Genomic DNA, 19,512 nt, shown 5'->3' with positions numbered 1-19,512 from the left:
GTAACGTCATTCTAGCAAAGGTTTTCATTGAAAAAAAGGTTTTCTTTCAAGGATCATAAGAAAGTAAAAGAAGCAGAGCTTGCTTGCAATGCTACGTCGCCTTTGTTTTAAACTTTCAACGAGAGAAACAAGCTCAAGGGCACCACATCTTACTGGTTCATTTCAATTACCTTGAGACTGTGAAAAGCAGTATCTCAGCACGTTGGTGCATGCACTCCACTAATCCAAACAAAATTTGGCACAAAGTAACGTCATCCTAACAAAGGCTTTCATTGAAAAATGTTTTCTTTCAAAGATCTGGAGATAATAAAAGGGGCAGAGCTTGCAATGACATTACAACGGCAAGGCTGTGCTTCAACAGGTATGTAGTAGAACCTATGTCTCACTTTTAGGCCCGTAATGAACTAGCAGCATCGATAATGAAATTTGTGAAAGGAACGGTCAGGCAACGCCGTATATAAACCTAAAACTTCAAAATATGATTCAGATTGGTGGTTTGCGTATCATATTTATCCAATTTCATATGTACTAGCCGATTTAGCTCTTTTTTGTCCTCTTTATATTTTTCAGTTTTTTCATAGCATTGCATTTTACAGAGTTGGGATTTTTAGTCCAAGAATCATATTTTCCATAGATTACGTTGGCTTATCATTTTCATTTGCAAATGTACTTTTTCGAGATGTGTCTTCAAAACCCTCAACTTGCCAACAACTTTTTAAGAAACAGTCATTTCTGGCCTGTTATAATGGAAACAGATTTTGCAAAACGGAAAAATTTGCTGGTTTTTCAAGAGCTGCTTGGGAAAAGCTGCTACGGGATTCTGTTTACGATTAAGCGTAGCATAACCAAAGTTTGATGGATAGTTGTTTTCGTGTTCAAAGTTTTGTCACGAGAGTAGTACGCTCCTAAAATCTACAACTGAGTAGCAAAAGTTTCTTAAGGCGATTTGTTTCTACAAACGTATTGAATCACAAGCTCCGTTCGCACAGTATCGCTCTCTCTATTTCTGTGACATCGCAACATATCAACCGATACGCACTGGCTATAGATATTTAACAGGCATTAGAAGCGCAAATACCAGGGAGCGTTATAGATACCCGTGGAGTAAATTTAATTGCAAATAGCAATGTTCTTGTAGTTTTACTCTTCGTGAAAAGTTTTTCTACGATATGAAATGCTTAAATCACTGTTTTTTGCTTGGTATAACAATTTTTTAATCATTTTTCATATCAGGCGACAATATCATGTCCTATATATCATATCTTTGTAGACTTAGAAAGACTGAAAGATGCTTTTCTACGTGAGTCTTCTGTTTTTGGCTTGTGTGCAAGCTATTTGTGTTGACAACGGCGAGCCAAGAAAAATTATACAGGTCAATGGCAGATTCATTGGAGTTGGAATGAACAACCATCTTTATATGAGAAGCACGACTTCCAGAAGTAAACAATGGATTCTTGTTCCTAACAGCTGCTGCGTCACTCAGATTCATCTTTTGAAGAACGGCAACATTCTTGGTGTTGGATTAAACAGGTGACGTCACTTACTTCAGCGTCTTATTGGATTGTTGAATAATTTCCTTAATTGAATTGAATTGAATTGAGCTGAGCTGAACTTTTGAACTAATCACAGGAAACCCCCCTTCGCTAGTTGTAGCGGGTAAGGGGGTTACTGGCTCAAATAATTTACCTAAAAGGAATGTTGTGTACATTCCTAACTTGTGGAATGAGTTTATAAGTTTATCGAGTTTAATGAGTAGGCCACCTTTTCTTCTTCTATCTCTTTTCTTTGAGTTGGTGTAGATAGAAGGTAGATAAGTAAGAGTATGGTATTGCAAAATATTTTTCAGGTCATACTTTTAGATAGTTCACAACTTTCTACATATCAGGCTATTTTTTAGGGTAACAGTGTACTAATAAATCTACTTTTTTTCAACAGACACATTTACATAAAAAGAAATTTGTTCGGAAGATGGTCTCTTGTTCCAAACTCGTGCTGCGTGAAGGATGTTACAACATTTAGGGCTGAAAAGTGCAATCGAATGACCATCGTCGGAGTTGGTATGAATGGCAAACTCTACTCAAAGAAATCACTTAACAGTCGTTGGGAAGGCCCATATCCGCATTCAGGTACTGTCAAGGCCGTGGCAGGAGTAACGGGTAGGTTATACGGTGTCGGTATGGACAACTTTATATACCAAAGAGAGGGCCTCGCTAGCAGATGGAGAAAAATTCCAGGCTCTTGCTGTGTCAAAGACATTGAGGTGCGAGATGACGTCAACAAGCATTTTACCTATGGTAAGTAAAATTATATCTGAAAATCATTTTTTTAAATAATCTTATCTTGAACATGATTCTCGTCATCTTTTGAATTAATATCATCAAACATTTTAATTCCAGTGATGTGCAAATTTCTTTGATTGTCTGTCGACAGTGACGCATTCTGCTTAATACCTTATACGCATCAATTCTTAAGCATTAACGTCAGTTAAATTTCAAACCAATCCAAATTTATGTTTTATATTCTCAATGCAAAGTCTTTTGATTATAAATACAAATTAAGGTTTTTCAAATGAATAGGACACTGGGATATGTCGTTCAAATTTAATTTGCAAATGACAATTTAAAGATTTCAGTATCTATAATTTAATCTAACAAATATTTTTTCATAACATATATGAGGAAAATAACATATATAACATATATATATTTTAATCTAACATATAATTCTAACATATATCTGTGAAATGATTTGGTTTATATGTACCTCTCCAGCAATATCTTTATTTACTCTATTTTATCTCTTCAGCTAGGCCTTACCTGCAGTTTACAGCTGACTTAGAGTTCCTGATTTTCTTCATTAAAACCTTTAAATCTTTTTCATCCAGCCGTTGGAATGAACAACAAACTGTACTCAACTGTTCTTGCCAATACCCGCAGAGTTAGATGGGCTTTCCAGGGCCACCATACATGTTGTGTAAAATCAATACAAGTGAAGAGCAGACGTGTACCAGTCAAAATTGTAGGAGTTGGTACGAACAGAGAGCTGTATTTCAAGCCAAACGACCGTGCTCCATGGTTTTCTGTTCTCAGCAGTGGAAAGGTGAGTTGTCTTTTTCAGAACTTTAGTCTCAACTGTTCAACTGTTTAGTGAGAGTGATAAGGAGACGAGATTTAAAGATTTTTGCTATTCTTGGCTTTTGTTGCTTGAGGTCATCAGTACAGAATCTGTGGAAGAACAATGAAATATTTATTTTCAATTCCACACTTGAATATTTTTTCAATTTGGTTCTTTCTTTGGATTCTTGAGAAAAAATACAAGCTGCTTTGCTGCACTAAATGTGCCTATTTTAAAAAAACGGTATTTCAAGCCACTTCCAGAACATCTTCGTTTACATCGTGTTGTAAGAAATGACAAAGAAGAGTGTTTTTCTTTTACACCGAAACTACCATTATTGTTTTTGAATCAGCCAAATTTATCCAGTCTCTCCTACGCAGTAACTTATATTCTGTCCAGTGGCGGAAATTATGGGGGTTGGGGGGGCCCGGGCCCCCAAATCGGGCTTTTGCCGGATAATTGACAACCGTTTAACGTGTCAAAATTACTCCAAGAAATAATTCTGAAAAGGAATTTTAAGCTAGTCTAAGGGGCGTAATTGCCAAATTTTCTGCTCGCTTCGCTCGCAGGTGATCTGCATTTTCCCTTTTTACCCCAGGGGCCTCTATAACTTCTCTGTGCCCTTTTTGCAAAAGTATAATCGGTCGACCTCTTGTACCATCAATTGTCTTAGATGAGATATCGATCTTGATATCAAAAATCATAAACGGATTGTTCTTCTTGCTATTTAGTTATGGTGTGGTCAGGAAAGATTTCCCGACCACAGAAAGGATCCCGTCAAAAATCACCTATTTTTATCAAATGTGCAGTTTCTTTAAAATTGAACATGATCCAAGATGTTATCTTGTCGGAAAATTGTAGGCCTGGCCACCGCCCCCCTCCCCCCCTAAATGAAAGCCTGAATTTCCGCAACTGATTCTGTCAATGTGCTATTCCAGGTAACAAGCATCACCCTACTGAAAAACAAACAACTCGTTGGGATTGGAATGGATCACAAAATGTACACCAGGTCGTCAGTGGATAGCAGCTCATGGCGACAGGTTTCGCGCTCCTGTTGCGTCAAATCAGTCGTACAGTTACGCAGTGGGCGCGTCATTGGAGTAGGAAGGCGCAATAGACTTTGGCAAAGAGCTGGTGTTAATGGCATATGGAGGCTAATTGGAAGATCTGGCTCAGTGACGAGAATAACTAAAACAAGCAGAGATGCTATTATTGGCATCGGGATGAACAAGAAGTTGTATATCAGAAGAAGTTACAACTCCAATTGGAGAGGACCTTTGAGAAACAGTGGCCAAGTCATTGATATCAGCATGGGGTCGGATGGATTTCTCTATGGAATTGGCCTGAACAAGAGGTGAGTCACTCCGGAAAACCAGTTTGTTCCCAATTTTAGTCGTTTCTTGAACTTTCATGAACTTTCCTGGCATCAAAGCTCCATAAATATTCATTGTCATTTTTTGTCTGCTTTTAGAATTCTATTCTTTAAGAAAAATGAAATTCTCTTTAACATGTATAATGGACATAGACTTACGAGCCTGGGAGTACAGGATCTGATGTACCTACTTTTCCAAAACAGAGGTAAAATGCCCATTTGTAGCTGACGGAGATGTACTTTTCTGCTGACATGTGCCCTCCGTCCTATTTTTGAAATGCTTTAAATTTGGCCAAATTTCACGGCATTCTTGTAAACTAAGCTATGAAACTAGGTTAAAAACTATTTTCATTATCATAAATTTTCATGTGATAATAAATAAATCTGTTTCTTTTTTCTAGAATATACAAGAAGACTAGCAGGAATCTTGAATCACGATGGCGTCTTCTACGTCACCACAACTGCTGCGTCATTGGCCTTGCTGCTATTTAAGCCAGAAGTTCAGTCAATTGACTCTTGTTTTTATCATTTCGCAAGTAACCAGCTGAAGCTTGGCCTATGCCAACTTTGGCAATGGCTGTTGTAGTACCACTATAACTTGGTACTAGAAATATAACTAATCTTTTAATTTAATTTTCACGAAATTTTAATTTCATCACAAAAAGAATGAATTAAACAACTAAATGTTTTTTCTCGGCTGCTGTCCTAAATTCTGTTTCAACGATTAGAAGACCAAACTAATACAGTAGTTGAGAGTTTCCAGGGTTTCAGATTTTGAGTTTTGCATCATTTTGGCAGAAGGAATTTTTCACAGGTCACCAGAGAAATGAAAAAGTACTTCATATTTCTGGCTATTTTTTCATTAGTTTCCAATTCGCCCAGCCTCATTTGTCGTAATGCACACGAGTCAAGTCCAATATGGCAATAAGAAAATTCATTTCTATTCGCATCAAAAAACGATTCGATGCTTAAGTTTTCAAGCTTTTTTTGTCAAATTTACCACGGCTTTAAATTCAGTAGCAGTGGTTATCAGAAGAAAAACAATTGCTTATGCTATCATGAAGCTTGAGCGAAGAATTTCTGTAACATAACAGGGCCTAATCCAGTGTTGATTTGTCCAGAAATAGTGGTCTTTGAAATCCAGAATGTTTTTTCGCTCTAGGGTAGTGTTCAGGCCTCATTTGCCAACAAAGTTGGTGGGACAACTTTCATTTCAACAAGGTTGAATATTCACCGAAAAAGCACCCACATATGGCTAGAAATCCTCGTTTTTGAGATGAAACGTTGTTAAAATTTGCATTTTACAGTAGCTCAGGCAATTTTGAGGCTCGTGTTTCTATAAAATTGTTTTTATAAAAAGCAAAGAGCGTATTTGATACACCTCACATCAGTTTCTATAGGATTTGTGGAATGCATATGACATTGTAGATAGGAAAATTATGTCAAAAGAACTCTATGACTTAACTTAGACTTTTGCAAGGTACTATTTAAATACAATTGGTTTTATGGGCTAAACAGGCCCATAAATATTGAAACAGAAAGGTTGTTTCTTGATCAAACTGAAAGATGGAGAAAATCACCTATGCTGGCTCATATAAAGGAGAAATTAATGAACTGAGAAAGGATGCTACAAGATTTAACAAAAGAATGAAATTTCTACACCACGAGAACAACTACCAGAGACGACAAAAATGGATGTCTGCAGCATAATAGAATGATAAACCCTTGCGAAAAATTCCATGAAGTTTTAGCTAGAAGCGAAACAACTGCTAAACAAGGCACATTGCAAACTATTTGGTATCAAACCAAAAAGCAGAATTTCATCATGGCATCATTATAATGTAAACAGATGAAAATATCTTACACTAGACAACATAAGAAAAATGAAAGATGTTTATGAATCAAAGAGCACTATCTTACAGATTATCAAAAGGAATTATAGGCGCAGACTTTCTCTTGAGACGATTTTTATCCATGAAACTAAGAATGTGAAAAATTAGTCTAACAAATCGATAGCCAAATTCCTTATTTCCCAGGGGGGCTAAGCCCCCTAAATTTTTTCAGGGGTCAAACTAACAATAAACATAACATGGACTGTTTAACAATTAAGAGAAAAGAATTTGAAGCAAATTTCAGAACGAAGCATTTTGGACAATATTGTGTGCATAACTTGCTATTCAGGCTAGCAAATTACAACTGAGAAAAATGCAAGAAAATGTTGCTAAAAACAAAAGAGCTACTAGTCATAAACGTGTTTTGTTGGAAAAGGTTTTTTTTATAATTGGCATACTAGTGACAGAAAAGAGATGAAAGGCAAAATCATGTCTCAGAATTCTCGGAAAGTCCAAAGTGAGCCCCTGTTGGTACATCTCAAGGTAGTCAGAAATTTTTTTTATTCCTAGTTCCTTAGATAGTGAAAATATGCTACCCTTTTATGAACCCCCTAAATCCTTTCTGTATCAAAAAGAATGTAGGGTGACGAAGCCATTTCCCCAAATCTTTTCAAGGAGCTTGAGCCCCCAGGCCAATGCATTCCCCAAGGTTTTTTAAAGAAAATTTAGAGTTGCACAATTCTCTCGGTGACACTGAAAATATACATGTTTTATTGCCATGCATGTGGGAAATAAAACGTATAAAGAAAATTTTTCCTAATAGATTTATTATGTAATATCAGTAGATTCTAACTTAACTTGGAAGCAAAAATATAAAGTACTTTAAAGTAGAAAACCAAACTTTTGAAAATATAGGAACAATCAGTGCCGGATTTAGAGGGGGGAGCAATAAGGGACAGTTGCCCCTCCTTCACCGAGTTGAAGCAAGTCTGGCACCCCTTTTTCGAAAATTGTGCGCCCCTTTTGAAGAATGAGAATCAGGTTTCTGAGACTTAAAGGTTAATTCACTTCAAGGATTACCTCAAAGAATGCAACAAATATTGTGAAAATTCCTTTACAAGGTGAATGGAGAGCCTTCTGTCAGCAGTTACGGTCTGAAATTGTTGTGTACAGCGTACATTCGTCGCCAATTTCTGAAAATTTTTCAGTGCCCCCACTACCAACTGCCCCTCTTTCAAATTTGCTCTGGATCCGCCCCTTGGAACAATTGCAAGTTCTTGGTTATATCGAATAACAAGAGACCAACATACAGAATCTTGAAAAACAAAATTGTGTTTGTGGAACGACTTTAAAAAGTGTTGTATTATATAATCTTTAAAACATTTTAAAATCGCCTTTATTTTTCGAGTTTATGCCAATTAGACGGCGCGATACTAATGACAATAAAGCAAGGTATAAATAGCAATTGCACTTTATAAGTAAATGTTGGATTGCCTCTTACTTATTTTTGTCTGTGTCGTTTAGCCAAACAACTGAAAAATTTCAATTCAAAACTGGTGACATGATTTATTTTTGTCCTTGATTTTTTCAATATTGTTTTTTTCAAGAGGTTGAAAAGGGGTCCTGCTTTGAAGCTATCAATTTCGTGCTTCGTGTATGCGTGACTAAAAAAACGAATTAAAGACTATTTTTATAAGCATTGTATTTTCTCACCATTGAATTTTATAAGCATTCTTTATCTTTCAATTTCTATATATCAAAAGATGTTTGCTTAATTTTGGCGTCATCTTTGTAAGTTTGTTGTGTTTCATCATTTAAACTTTTGTTTGTTTTTGTCTGCAATAAATTCCTGAATTTTTTTGCTAATTAAAGTAAAATTTTAGAACTGCACGAAAAGTTTAAAGAATTGCACTTTTTGTGTTGAATTGCACATTAAAAATCCCTGGAGTACCCCCGTGCCTCCTAGAAGAGTCCGCCCAAGATGTGCCTGTCTAATCATTTTTCGGCCTGAACCGGGGCCCATAAATCCGTTCCGCGGCCCGGGCTTGGCCTGCAATACTATTGTAGTAATTTCGTGTAAATGTTATGATGTTAAATTACTAGAAAATCATCTAAAGCTATTAGCTCGTTTGAATTACTTTTGATTTTTCATATAGCCATAGCCCCAAGGTCAGTGACCCCTTGACCCCTTCCCCTGAGCACTGCACCGAGCACGTTTAGAAAACTGTGAGGACGCTGGATTGGCGCTTTATGGCGGGAAACTATGTTGCGGGTGATCGCACAGAAACAAAATGGGGATTCCACCTGGTAATGAAATGGGCGTACAAATGTATATTTACCTTGACTTGCAGGTTCACAAACCACCCTTGTCATGCTTATTAGCGCCTATTGTATAGGTCTGCGGCATATTTCATGCCCTTCGATCAATCGAAAGATTTATTTGTGAAGAAGGAGGGTACCTCCCGTTTTGTAACGAACTAGTCTTCTGCTTGACTTGTTGGTAACACAGGCAGAATAGAGGAATGGCGTTGCTGGAAATTGCAGGAGGGATCTTTTGCTTTCTTGGTTTTCTTGTTTGCGTTTTTTGGCTTTTGATAGCACCACCGCACCCAAAGAAGAAGAGGGCTGTCGACCCAAAGCTTGACTTGATCAGAAATCGCTTCACTACTTCGAAGATCCCAAGCAATGTCGATGTTATTGTCGTCGGATCAGGTAAGTGATTTATCAAAGACAATTTTTGAAATTATCAAATTTGTTTTTTAAACTGATGAGCGAAATCAACCCTAAGCCTGCACGTTTTGGAATTGAAGGGGCGTGCCTTAAATCGGTCTTCCACAACAGATATTGGGAGAAATAATCGACGCTGTCGTTTATTGTTTATAAATTCTGTTTAAGATAGACACAAAGTTTTGTCAGTTAGAAGTCGATTGCTACATTGGGTATACCTTCTTTCATTATGCCTTTGTTTGGCTTAAAGATTTCAAGGTTGAAATTAAAAATTTAGCCACCAGCCCCTTTTGAAACAAGGCTAGACCTTTGACCTTTCAATCCAAAGTACAGTTTCCAAAATACATTAAAAATGGAACGTTTTTGCAGGCAGGACAGACACGTATCTATCTGTCGAAAATGTAAATTACCTGCAGCAGATGTTTCGTGCGGAGTGTTTAGTTGAAATCAGTTTTGATTCATAAAACTAGCCGTGTAACCTTTTCTCCGTGTGCAACATTTGCCCGGATTGGGTGACGGATCAATTCTGTGTTTACTTTCAACAGCACGGTGTGCGCTAGGTAGAAAGTATTCTAAATCTTTCGTGCAACGCATGTAATCGAAAATATAATCATTATTTCAAAACCTTAAAATAAGATTCAAATTCACTCTCTTTTTTCAAATATGCAGTAGGCCTATAACGGATTGAAAAATACCCATCTGACTATTTATGACACGAGTGTTAATAAAATGGCAGCAGCTATGCCTGGCCCCGGCTTTCCACCAATACTTCCGAATGCTTCCACCCAGAACTTTCTTAAATATCTGATAACAGAGGCTGTGAATGTATACATTTGTTTTGCTTCACGCAGTCTGGCACATAGATTTTGTCACTTAAGTTTGTTACATATTTGTCACTCAACATAATCAGAATTGTGGCAATATCGGTATCACATCTCAGTCATGTGCTTCTGAGATACCAATTTCTTTTTCGGTGCTATTATGATCGAAACTTTGAAGCTGCTTTAAAAAAATCGAATGTTATGTCTGTTGTGACATGTGCCCCTATCCTGAATTAAGATTATCACCTCGACTACTAGATTAGGTACCGGTTGATTTCAATTTTCATCCTATGAACGATTCAAAATCGCCATGTTGTCTTGTTGTCTTGCTATGATAAAGATATCTTTTGTAATTATTGGTAGTCAAAGGGTGTCACCAGAGAGCTAGCAGGAAAACGACAGGTCTTTTGTACTTCGAAATGAACAAAACTATAGAGAATCAACTCGGTGATCCAATGCAAAGGAGAAATACTAAAATATTGAACACTTTTTTCGGATGCTACATAAGACAAAGCCCTTTCTTTCAGAGAGCAGATACTTTTCCCAGCAATTTTTTAAGAAGGTTGATGTAGTGTCCCTACTTGATAGTGGTATACAAGCAGACATTAGAGATCGGTTGTGCAATGACATTGTCCCTTAATTGTCCCATAATTTCATTTATACAGCATTCATGGTAATTTTCCTCTAATAGTTTTTGCATTAGAACACCTTCTCACTGATTCTTTTTTCAACAGGGTCTTGTAAAGCATTGTAAAATATCTCTAAATACAAATATAAGTTATAAAAAAAATATTTGACTTGTAGTAACTTTCTCACCTTTCACAAAAAAGAAGTTTTTGTTTTGATGTTACAAATAAAGTGACCACAGAATATATGTTGTAACCTATACATACACATTCATGAAATCATGCCAGCTTTCATAAATTGGCCAAAGTGCATTTTAGTATAAAACAAAATGCTACCAGTAGAGTTGTATTTATGTAATATGCAAAAATTTCTGTCTAATTTTAAGGGATTGGTGGTATGTCTGCTGCCTCTGTTCTTAGCAAGCATGGGAAAAAAGTTCTGGTGCTAGAAAGGCATGACAAACTTGGTGGCTGCACACATACATTCAGTTGGTCAAGCAGTAACCTTGACGGAAGTGGGTTTAGCACTTGCGAGTTTGACACAGGATGTCATTACTGTGCAGTTGATATGTCCTTTGATACTGCACGCTCTGGAGCAATTATGAAGTATGTGACAGATGGTGAAGTGAAATGGAATGACCTTGGTGATCCCTATGACTGCCTTGTACTTCCACATGACCCAAGAGTCGACAAAGGTTGCCCTAATAATGACAGCTATGATTTTCTTCAGGGGGCTGAGAGGCTGATTGAAGAGATCTCCCAGAGGATTAACCCTGATGAGCCAAAGTTGAAGCCAAGGTTGAAGAGATTTCTAGAATTTTGCCGTGTAGCACACAATACAATTATACCTCTGTATCTAGTACGCTTGTTTCCCAGATGGCTGGAAGGGCTGCTGGAGCCACTGTACAATTCTTTTTTCAAGTATGGCAAAATAACAACAGGCTACACTCTTGATGGCATGCTGTCACATGGGTTCACTGAAGAAGAAATTTTGCAGCACAAGGCTCTTCCCAAAGAAGAGGAAAAAGGGCTTGAAAATACCTGGAGACGTTTAAAAGGTAATGAATAATTTATAAAAATTAGTTAAAAAGTTAATCTATCAAAGTAGTAGCTACAAGCAGGTGTCAAAGTTTTTGTTGTTGATCCCCAGGCTAGCAGCCTTTATGAGACTTTCATCATATTTGAATCTTGTGTACTATCCCAGGATTCATTCAATTGCATAAGCTTGTGGTATTTCTTCTTATATTTCATTTGTTTGACGATCGGTCACATTTCATAATAATGTATATATAGTAATTTTGAAGTAACTGTGTTAAAGTTTGCTGATGGTCCATTGATGGCTGTCGCTAAAGGGGTTGCATTGGGTGCAGCTACCTCCTGGGACTAAGTCACTCAGCAAATTCAGCAAAATTAGGACTTAGTTAACAAATCTCCAAAATTACCAATAAACTTAAAACTGAAAAAAATACCTTATAATAAAAAACAATACACAAGGTTTCAAGATCTTACTAAAAACAAAGAAAAATGAATTTATTTCTATGGAAGTACTTTGCAGCTGCTCATGGCCCTGTATTAATACAACCAAACAATGCTCTTGTTACGCCAATACCACACCTATTACTCAGCAAATTCAGGGCCTGGGCCCTGGTATCATTGCCTTGGCTGCCCCCCCTTTGGTGGCAGCCCTGCTTGCACCCCACTGTTCAGGTGGCTTGGTGACCCTGGGTCCATGCTATACCAAGATCCACATTTTTGGCCACATTTCAAAGGGGTCCCATTGCTAACTTAATCTTTATTCTTGGATTTTCCTGTTCTTTTCTATTATAATACTCAACATGAAACATAACTGAACATTTTTTTGAAATTTTTTTGGGCTGCCCACTTACAGGTTGCATTTCAAATCTCCTTTTTCAGGGGTAATGGTTCATCCTTTGGGAGATTATGCCTGTCAACCAAGAGATTCATCAGTAGTTGCACATTCCCTCACAGCTTGGTATTATATGAATGGTGCTTCATATACAAATGGAGCAACTCAGTCCATTTCTGAAAGCGCAGCCAAGGTACCAATATTTTTCTAAAGTATTTATTTATAGTAAGATGTTTTCTTTCTTTAAAGTAACTTAAGGGCTAATTTGTTTTCATGGCCTGAAATTCTTAGTGCTATGAACCTATATTTTAACCTGTATTCATGACTTAATAATTGATTCTTGAATTGAGTTTAAGGAAATATTTCTTTTTGACTATATTAGTTTTTAGCTAAAGTTTTGGCAAATATGCTATCACGATGATGGATTCTCGAAAAGGAAAAACATTCTTTTTTGACTAGTTTCTTCCTTTGAGGAAGCTATAAAGAAGGTAAAAGAGGTTTAGGTTGACACACTGGCATTATCCCAGCCAACTGAATTCTTTAAAATAGTTTTACAACTTATTTTCTTTCCCCGGTCTCTGAATGAGATCAACCATGATTCTCATGTTCGTGCAAATAGGCTAACTTTGTTGTATTTTCCTTGCTTCCACAAATTTGATATTTACACCTTTCTGTATGGTTTATGCTTTTTGAAGCAATACCATGTTTGAAAGAGTGATTGCATTGTCCATCTGGATCATAGATACTTTCTTATCTCATGGCTTAGTCCCATTCTACAGAACGTGTTGTCTAATGCAGGTTGTTTATGAATATGGTGGCGAGTGTCTAGTGAATGCCCACATTGACGAAATTTTGATCGAAAATGGACGTGCCGTTGGTGTCCGGGTCTGCAAGGCCACGTCAATAGAACCGGGTTCGGAAAAGAAACCAAACATGATAGAAATCCGGGCTCCAATTGTCATTAATGCGACTGGCATTCATAACTTGTACAACAAGCTACTTCCGCAAAATTTACCTCTAGTTAAAGAATTCAAGGAAACAAACAAGATGATACCATCATATGGTCATATGTACCTTTTTGTTGCTATTAAAGGTATGATTCTTATTATAACAATTTTTGCTCCAATGAAAGCATTGGTGTATTTCCCGTTACTATTGTAATTATATACAGTGGATGAGCTTGCTTCAGAATACCTTCGCTTTTGCTGCTTTATAAAATACTATCGATTATAGATACAGCTATAAATATCTTCTTGTTGTTCCTGGTTTTATCTAATAAAATACACATTCTATTAAATATCGGTCTAACAACGGGCAAAATTACAATGAGAATAATCTTTGTGAATTGACTGTTCCAGGTGATGCGGACGAGGTTGGAATCCCGAAGACAAACACTTGGTATTTCAATGGCTATGACACCGATGAATGTTTTGATAAGTATTTTGATAACCCCACTGATCACAAACCGCCCACCGTGTATCTTGGGTTTCCTTGTACCAAGGTGAGCTGGTCATCAACTTGTTCTACATATGTTAGATACACCATTTATTCACTACGTAAGTAGATATTGCAGACATCTATTGTTCATGATTAACAAAATCTCTACTAGACGGCGCAATAACAGGATACCAACTGGCAGCAGCAGCGTTACTTAATCGGTGAATCACCCTCTTTCTTCCCCCTCTTTCCCCCTTTAGCTATACAGTAAAACCTGTTTAAGGCGGACAACTTAGGGACAAAAGAAGCAAGGTATTTACTTGAGCAAGGTAAACACCTTGCCTCGGGTTAGAAATTGCTTCGGGTTAGAAATTGCTTGCAAATATTTATTGAAAAGGGACAACAGGGCAGTAAAATGGCTACTGAAGAAGATATACAAGGGATTGAACTTCATACTGAACTGGTAACGGTGAACAAAGAAATAGATTCGCGAAAACGAAAAATAGTTATGATGACAATTCGAAGGGAATGATGTAACTGTTTGTTTTCTTAGCTTAGAGAGAAAGGCAGTTTGTGCCTTACTGTAAAATGTCAAATTTTGTGCTTTCCAAAGTGTATTCTTAAACAAATTTCCACTTTTCTTTAGAATATCAGCCTTAAAGCGGCGTAACTCTCACGAAAATTTGCACTTTTAAGAATTAACTGTTTGCTATTATATTTACAAAAATAGTATTAAAGCAATGTTAGTTGAAAGATTTCCACCTAAGCGATCCAAAGTATCTCATCGGGAACGTTGTTCTCAAGGGAGAAGGGGATGCCACTGGAAATATGCAAAGTTTCGCATAGCTTCCTAAGGCATCGGAAGGCCGTTTGTTTCTTAACTAAAAACAGGAGAACAGCTTCAATGTCATCTTTTTCTATTTAATCATTCTGTTGAGGAGATTTCGGAAATGTAGGATCAAGAAACAAAGCATAAAGAGAAGAGTTATGTATTGTCGGTCTGCTACGAACACATGCCACCATCCTTTTTCTTGCTTCGTTCCTTTTAAAGCTTTGATCATAGAAACCGTTCTCTTAATAAGTAATAAGAAATCTTCAATGATTTATGATCGGTCTAGCTAGATATCAACACTAAACATCTGCTTACTTATCCAAAACGATCGACAAAGTCCCCGAAAGGTTAATTACAAAATAATCCTCTCTTCTGTGTAGTTTCTCATCTTTATTTCCTGCAAAAATTTGGAACGACAACACTTTGCTTGGCCCTTTTAACAAGGATTTGCTCTGTGTTGAAATTCGTTTCTATTGCAGTGTCTGGAAAACCTATATGGTATACCAAACGCTTGGACTGTGTTCGATTTGTCGGAATAACTTTTCCAAAAAAACCCAGAAAACCACATATCAAACCACATACAGACATAACACGTTAAAGCTATTACAAAGTATCAAAACATTATGAATATGGTCTCTATTCCAATGTCGTAGTCATAGAAAGTCATTAAATTTTTATGTCAAATATAAATCCAATCTAGGAATGTTTCTTTAAAATTTAGAAAAACACCTTCCTGTCTGTAAGCTCAATATTATAAAGACAATTTTGCAAAAACGAGCAATTTTAAATGACCCTGAAATTGCCTAGCCTATTCTACTTGAATCGCTTTTAGCAAAAAATGATGACAAGGGCTCCTCTTACTCATTTGGAAATGGACCTCTCTCACTCATTAAGGAAGAAGAATGATATTTTAAAGTGAATTTTTGATATAAACTTATGCACCAATAAAATTGATAGACTTAGAAAGAAATTTAATGAGAACTTGGGGGCGATCTGTTTGATTCCTTTATAGTGGAGAGTCTTGAACTTTTTTGCAGGTGATAGTAAATGCAATGCGTCTTGTTTTTGTAGGACCCGACTTGGAAGGACCGCCATCCCGGAATTTCTAATTGCATCCTCATATCTGATGGAAAGTACGAGTGGTTCGAGAAGTGGGAGGATCTTAGAACGCACAAAAGAGGGGATGAATACGACCAGCTAAAGGAAAAGTTCGCTGCCAAGTTACTCGACGTTCTCTATTCCAAGGTGTGATCAATACCCAAGTATTAGAACTCACAGCCATACTTTTGGTCCAGTTATTTTCATCTTGGTTCTTTCTGTATTGTAAACTTTTTTACGGTACAAAGTTTGATAACTTATAAGGAACTGAGCCCGAAACTCGTAACCGGTGAAAAGTTCATCTTCCAAAAGTTCATCACGCTCAAATACTTCAAGATATTTTAACTTTTTTCGAAAATAGATTCAAGGAATTTCCCCACCTACCTCGGGACAATTCCTTCACACTTTTAAAAAACAATCTTGAGTTTGGGCGTGATATTTAGATTTTTTTTCTATTCTATGGGATGATGATTATGACCATTAATCATCATCATCATAATTGTATTTATTGGATCATTTCATGTTCGAAATGGAGTTGTTTTTTATCACTTCTATTTTGTAGTTGAATAGCTTATAATGTAAAAAAATGTAGTGGTAAACAGGAGACATTCAGACTTTCAAGATTCCAAAAGCATCCACCTTCCAACTCTAGCTTCTTCGTCCCTTTTGATGAGGTCAAAGTGACTTTTGATGTCTAAAAAGTTCCCCCTGAGTAAGTTTCCTCTCCAAGCAAGAACGAGAAAATTGCTTGATAAATTGTCGATTATATAGTAGGGTTTTGAAGTCGTATAGGTATGCTATTTGTGGATAATTTCTAGCATTATTTTTCTGCCCTCATCCAGTACTCACAAACACTCTGATGGATCATAGATAAACAAAACTTCACTTAGGCACGATTCATGCGTATTACTTTCGTATCAGTATCTTGCACTGTCACATTCACATACATTTCGATCGGTTTCCAGGTACCACAAGTGAAGGGCAAGGTCCTGTGGTACGAGCTGGGAACACCGATATCAGACGCAACATTCTTGCACTCTTACAGAGGGGGTTCTTATGGTACTCGCTGCAATCTTGATTACTTTAGCAAGACCTCAATGCGCTGGATAATGAGAGGTGACACTGAGATTGATGGGTTGTACATGGCTGGCCAGGATGCTTGGACCCCAGCAGTTGCAGGTGCTATGTATGGAGGTCTTCTTGGCTCTTTGAAGGTATTTGAATTGATTTTATTGGCTATCTATAGTCTGGGAGGTCTGAATTGACCAATCAGAACGCTCAAATCTCATTTTCACTTGTAGTAACGTTTCGTCAATCGTTCCAAGATTTTCCACTGTCAGTGGTTTTGATTTCTTTGCCAATATCTTTGTTTCCGTTAATATTGGACTGATTATGGGGCAATTAAACCCAATTTATTTTATAAAAAAGTCCGAAACCTCATGGCTCCATACCCAAATGAGCGTCGGTAGTTTATGTTACGTTTTCAGCATGGTCCCGTTCGGTTTTTGTTTCGCTGAGAAATCGCAATTGCTTGGTTCTATTACAAAGCTGTTCCATTTGCTCCTGTGAACTGTTCCTCGTCTCAGAATAGTAAAGGGTGGGGCCAAGCGACCGATTCCAGCTACTGCCCAGGCTTTGCATTGCAGTCCTGCCTATGTTGCTCTTCTAATCAGATCTTCATTGAAATCTAGAATGTTTTCTAACACCTTAAGTTTCAATCTTGTCATAAAGGACGTTATTCTTTGTAGGTGATGGGATTCTTCCAAAGTCTGGGTCTTTTGCTACACATAATTTCGATACAGGCCAATGCAATTCAACGCAAAACTTCGTGGTCCTACCCGAAGAGTTTCGTGAGAGCTGTCCAGACATTCCTTGGAAAGCGTTTCATCAGATGAGCCACCCGCGAATGAATTTAGTTATCTTCAAATTGACTACTTCTTAGGTACATTTAATGCATTATGGGTTATTAAAAACGGGTCGCTTCTGTCGCAGCTGATGTATTGCGTAAGGATTTCTTTAGGGTTTTAGGGTTTATAGCAATCTGATTATCTTTTAGGGTTTTGTAGACGTATAGATCTGCTTTTTGCTGGTGATTTCTAACAGGATTTTTTCTTGCACTCCATCCTATACTAAGCACACATTATTAAAGGGCATATAGGAATTTAGCCTGTTTTTGGTATAATTTATTCAGACAGCTTCAATATGATTTGAATGGTTAAGAGAACAAGGCAGAACAACCCCAATGGTTTACGCAAATTTGATCATAGCGGCTGATAATTTCTCGATTTAAATACAACCACCCTTAAACTGAAATCCCGATACTACGATTTCCATTGTCAAAAACTATCAATCAAATCGTTTGGTCTCATAGATGACGCCTTGCAAATTCTAGTAGGATTACCACTTTTATGTGAGCATTTTAAAGAAACTTCAAAAGGTAATAGATATTAATATAGAGAAGACCTCGTATTTTGAATATCATCGAAAGAAAGACACTACCTACTATCACCTTATTATCACCTGGTATAGTAATCTGTTCTTCCATTTTTCCAGATACTAGATTATTGACTAATAGCAAATCGAATATTCCTTAAAAGAGTAGTGGTGATTTATTTAGTTGCTCAATTAAATATCCACAATTTGTCCTTAGTAATGATAATGTTCCTCTTACACGCATTTCTGTCATAGACTGTCGTCATAATCTGTTTTGGTGTTATCATTTCGTGGTAATATAAACTGCTTTTGTTTGTTTTGTTTTGTAAGCCAATCTCTAAGCTGCAATTCGTGCGTATTTGATCAATGCAATAAGCTAGCTGTTGATATTTGCTCATATTAAAAGTTATTTGTCTGTGATATTGCAGTTAATATATGCATCACAAATCTTTTGTGTGGCTGTATTTGAGCTCGTCTCTCAGCAGGCCAAGAAATATATTTCAAGTGAAGACTTTAAAAAAAGGTTTTTGATAGTAAAAAGTATCATTCATAAAACGGAATTTAGATCATGTTGGTGTTTAGATCGCTCGAAAGCAACATTTCAGGTATCATCTGCGGTTTTTAAAAAGTATTTCAACCAAAGTCAAAGCACTCCCGTTTAAGATTTAGTACAAAGAGATTAGTTCATAGACATGTTGAGTTTATTATTAGTCCAAAGATAAAAGTGAGATTGGACAAAACCTCGCTTTTGCTTTTCAATTCTAGAAAAGCTTTTATTAGGCCAAAAAATCGATGCTTCTATGTATGTGCCCATGGATGATAAGAATTCATTTGGTTCTGCCCACATCAACAAAATCAACAAAAAGGTAGCATTTTCAAACGTTTGCTGAAATGGTCTGTACGGAACAGAAGCAGCTCAATTGGTTTAAGCTGAATTATGTATTTTGAATTAACAATCCACAATTAAGCATTAATTTGTCAGTTCCAAAGTTTCATTACTACGCTATCTAATAAGACGTGGCCTAGGCACTAGAGTGTTTCTTTAATAAATGTTTTCCTTAATCTAAAAACAAAACAGAAATTACACTCTTTTTTTATAAGTAAATTTAAGTTCAGGCTGACTGTTCTTATTTTTTTCGAAAATCTGAGGCTGGATTGTTCATAATTTGTTCTTAAATTAAGAGGGTGTAAGCAGTGCTATTGCTAGCTTTTTCGCTCTAAGGAGGTGTTCAGGCCTCATTTGCCAACAAAGTGAGTTAGACAGCCTTAATTTGCTGACAAATTTGAATATTCACCGAAAAAGCACCCACACATCGCTAAAAATCCTCGATTTTGAGAAAAAATGTTCAAAAT

At 36.8% G+C, this 19,512-nt stretch overlaps 2 protein-coding genes across 2 annotated transcripts; both read left to right on the top strand.

The window, feature by feature from the left end:
* Positions 1-295: 295 nt before the first annotated feature.
* On the top strand, positions 296-5,170 carry LOC135688304 (uncharacterized). The gene is made up of 6 exons (XM_065205094.2): positions 296-361; positions 1,271-1,530; positions 1,936-2,294; positions 2,885-3,099; positions 4,053-4,468; positions 4,888-5,170. Exons 2-6 carry the CDS (start codon positions 1,289-1,291, stop codon positions 4,976-4,978), a joined length of 1,323 nt encoding a protein of 440 aa, XP_065061166.2. The 5' UTR covers positions 296-361; positions 1,271-1,288; the 3' UTR covers positions 4,979-5,170.
* A 3,503-nt stretch (positions 5,171-8,673) lies between these two features.
* LOC135688471 (all-trans-retinol 13,14-reductase) lies at positions 8,674-18,611 on the top strand. The gene is made up of 8 exons (XM_065205331.2): positions 8,674-9,030; positions 10,879-11,550; positions 12,407-12,552; positions 13,158-13,452; positions 13,718-13,860; positions 15,700-15,873; positions 16,692-16,940; positions 17,475-18,611. Exons 1-8 carry the CDS (start codon positions 8,841-8,843, stop codon positions 17,619-17,621), a joined length of 2,016 nt encoding a protein of 671 aa, XP_065061403.2. The 5' UTR covers positions 8,674-8,840; the 3' UTR covers positions 17,622-18,611.
* The last annotated feature ends 901 nt before the right edge of the window (positions 18,612-19,512 follow it).

The sequence above is a fragment of the Rhopilema esculentum genome, chromosome 19 (genome assembly GCF_057945365.1).
Source record: "Rhopilema esculentum isolate cy_ngs chromosome 19, ASM5794536v1, whole genome shotgun sequence".
Taxonomy (NCBI): Eukaryota; Metazoa; Cnidaria; class Scyphozoa; order Rhizostomeae; family Rhizostomatidae; genus Rhopilema; species Rhopilema esculentum.
This window is presented reverse-complemented; position numbering and strand designations above follow the sequence as displayed.

What these genes read in the sequence shown, in the direction of transcription:
- LOC135688471 (XM_065205331.2), top strand. Translation starts at nt 8,841, where the DNA reads ATGGCGTTGCTGGAAATTGCAGGAGGGATCTTTTGCTTTCTTGGTTTT. An exon ending in TTTCTGAAAGCGCAGCCAAG is followed by an intron (nt 12,553 to 13,157) that starts GTACCAATATTT and finishes TGTCTAATGCAG; the next exon opens with GTTGTTTATGAATATGGTGG. An exon ending in GTCTTCTTGGCTCTTTGAAG is followed by an intron (nt 16,941 to 17,474) that starts GTATTTGAATTG and finishes TATTCTTTGTAG; the next exon opens with GTGATGGGATTCTTCCAAAG.
- LOC135688304 (XM_065205094.2), top strand. Translation starts at nt 1,289, where the DNA reads ATGCTTTTCTACGTGAGTCTTCTGTTTTTGGCTTGTGTGCAAGCTATT. An exon ending in CTTGGTGTTGGATTAAACAG is followed by an intron (nt 1,531 to 1,935) that starts GTGACGTCACTT and finishes TTTTTTCAACAG; the next exon opens with ACACATTTACATAAAAAGAA. An exon ending in GGAATTGGCCTGAACAAGAG is followed by an intron (nt 4,469 to 4,887) that starts GTGAGTCACTCC and finishes TCTTTTTTCTAG; the next exon opens with AATATACAAGAAGACTAGCA.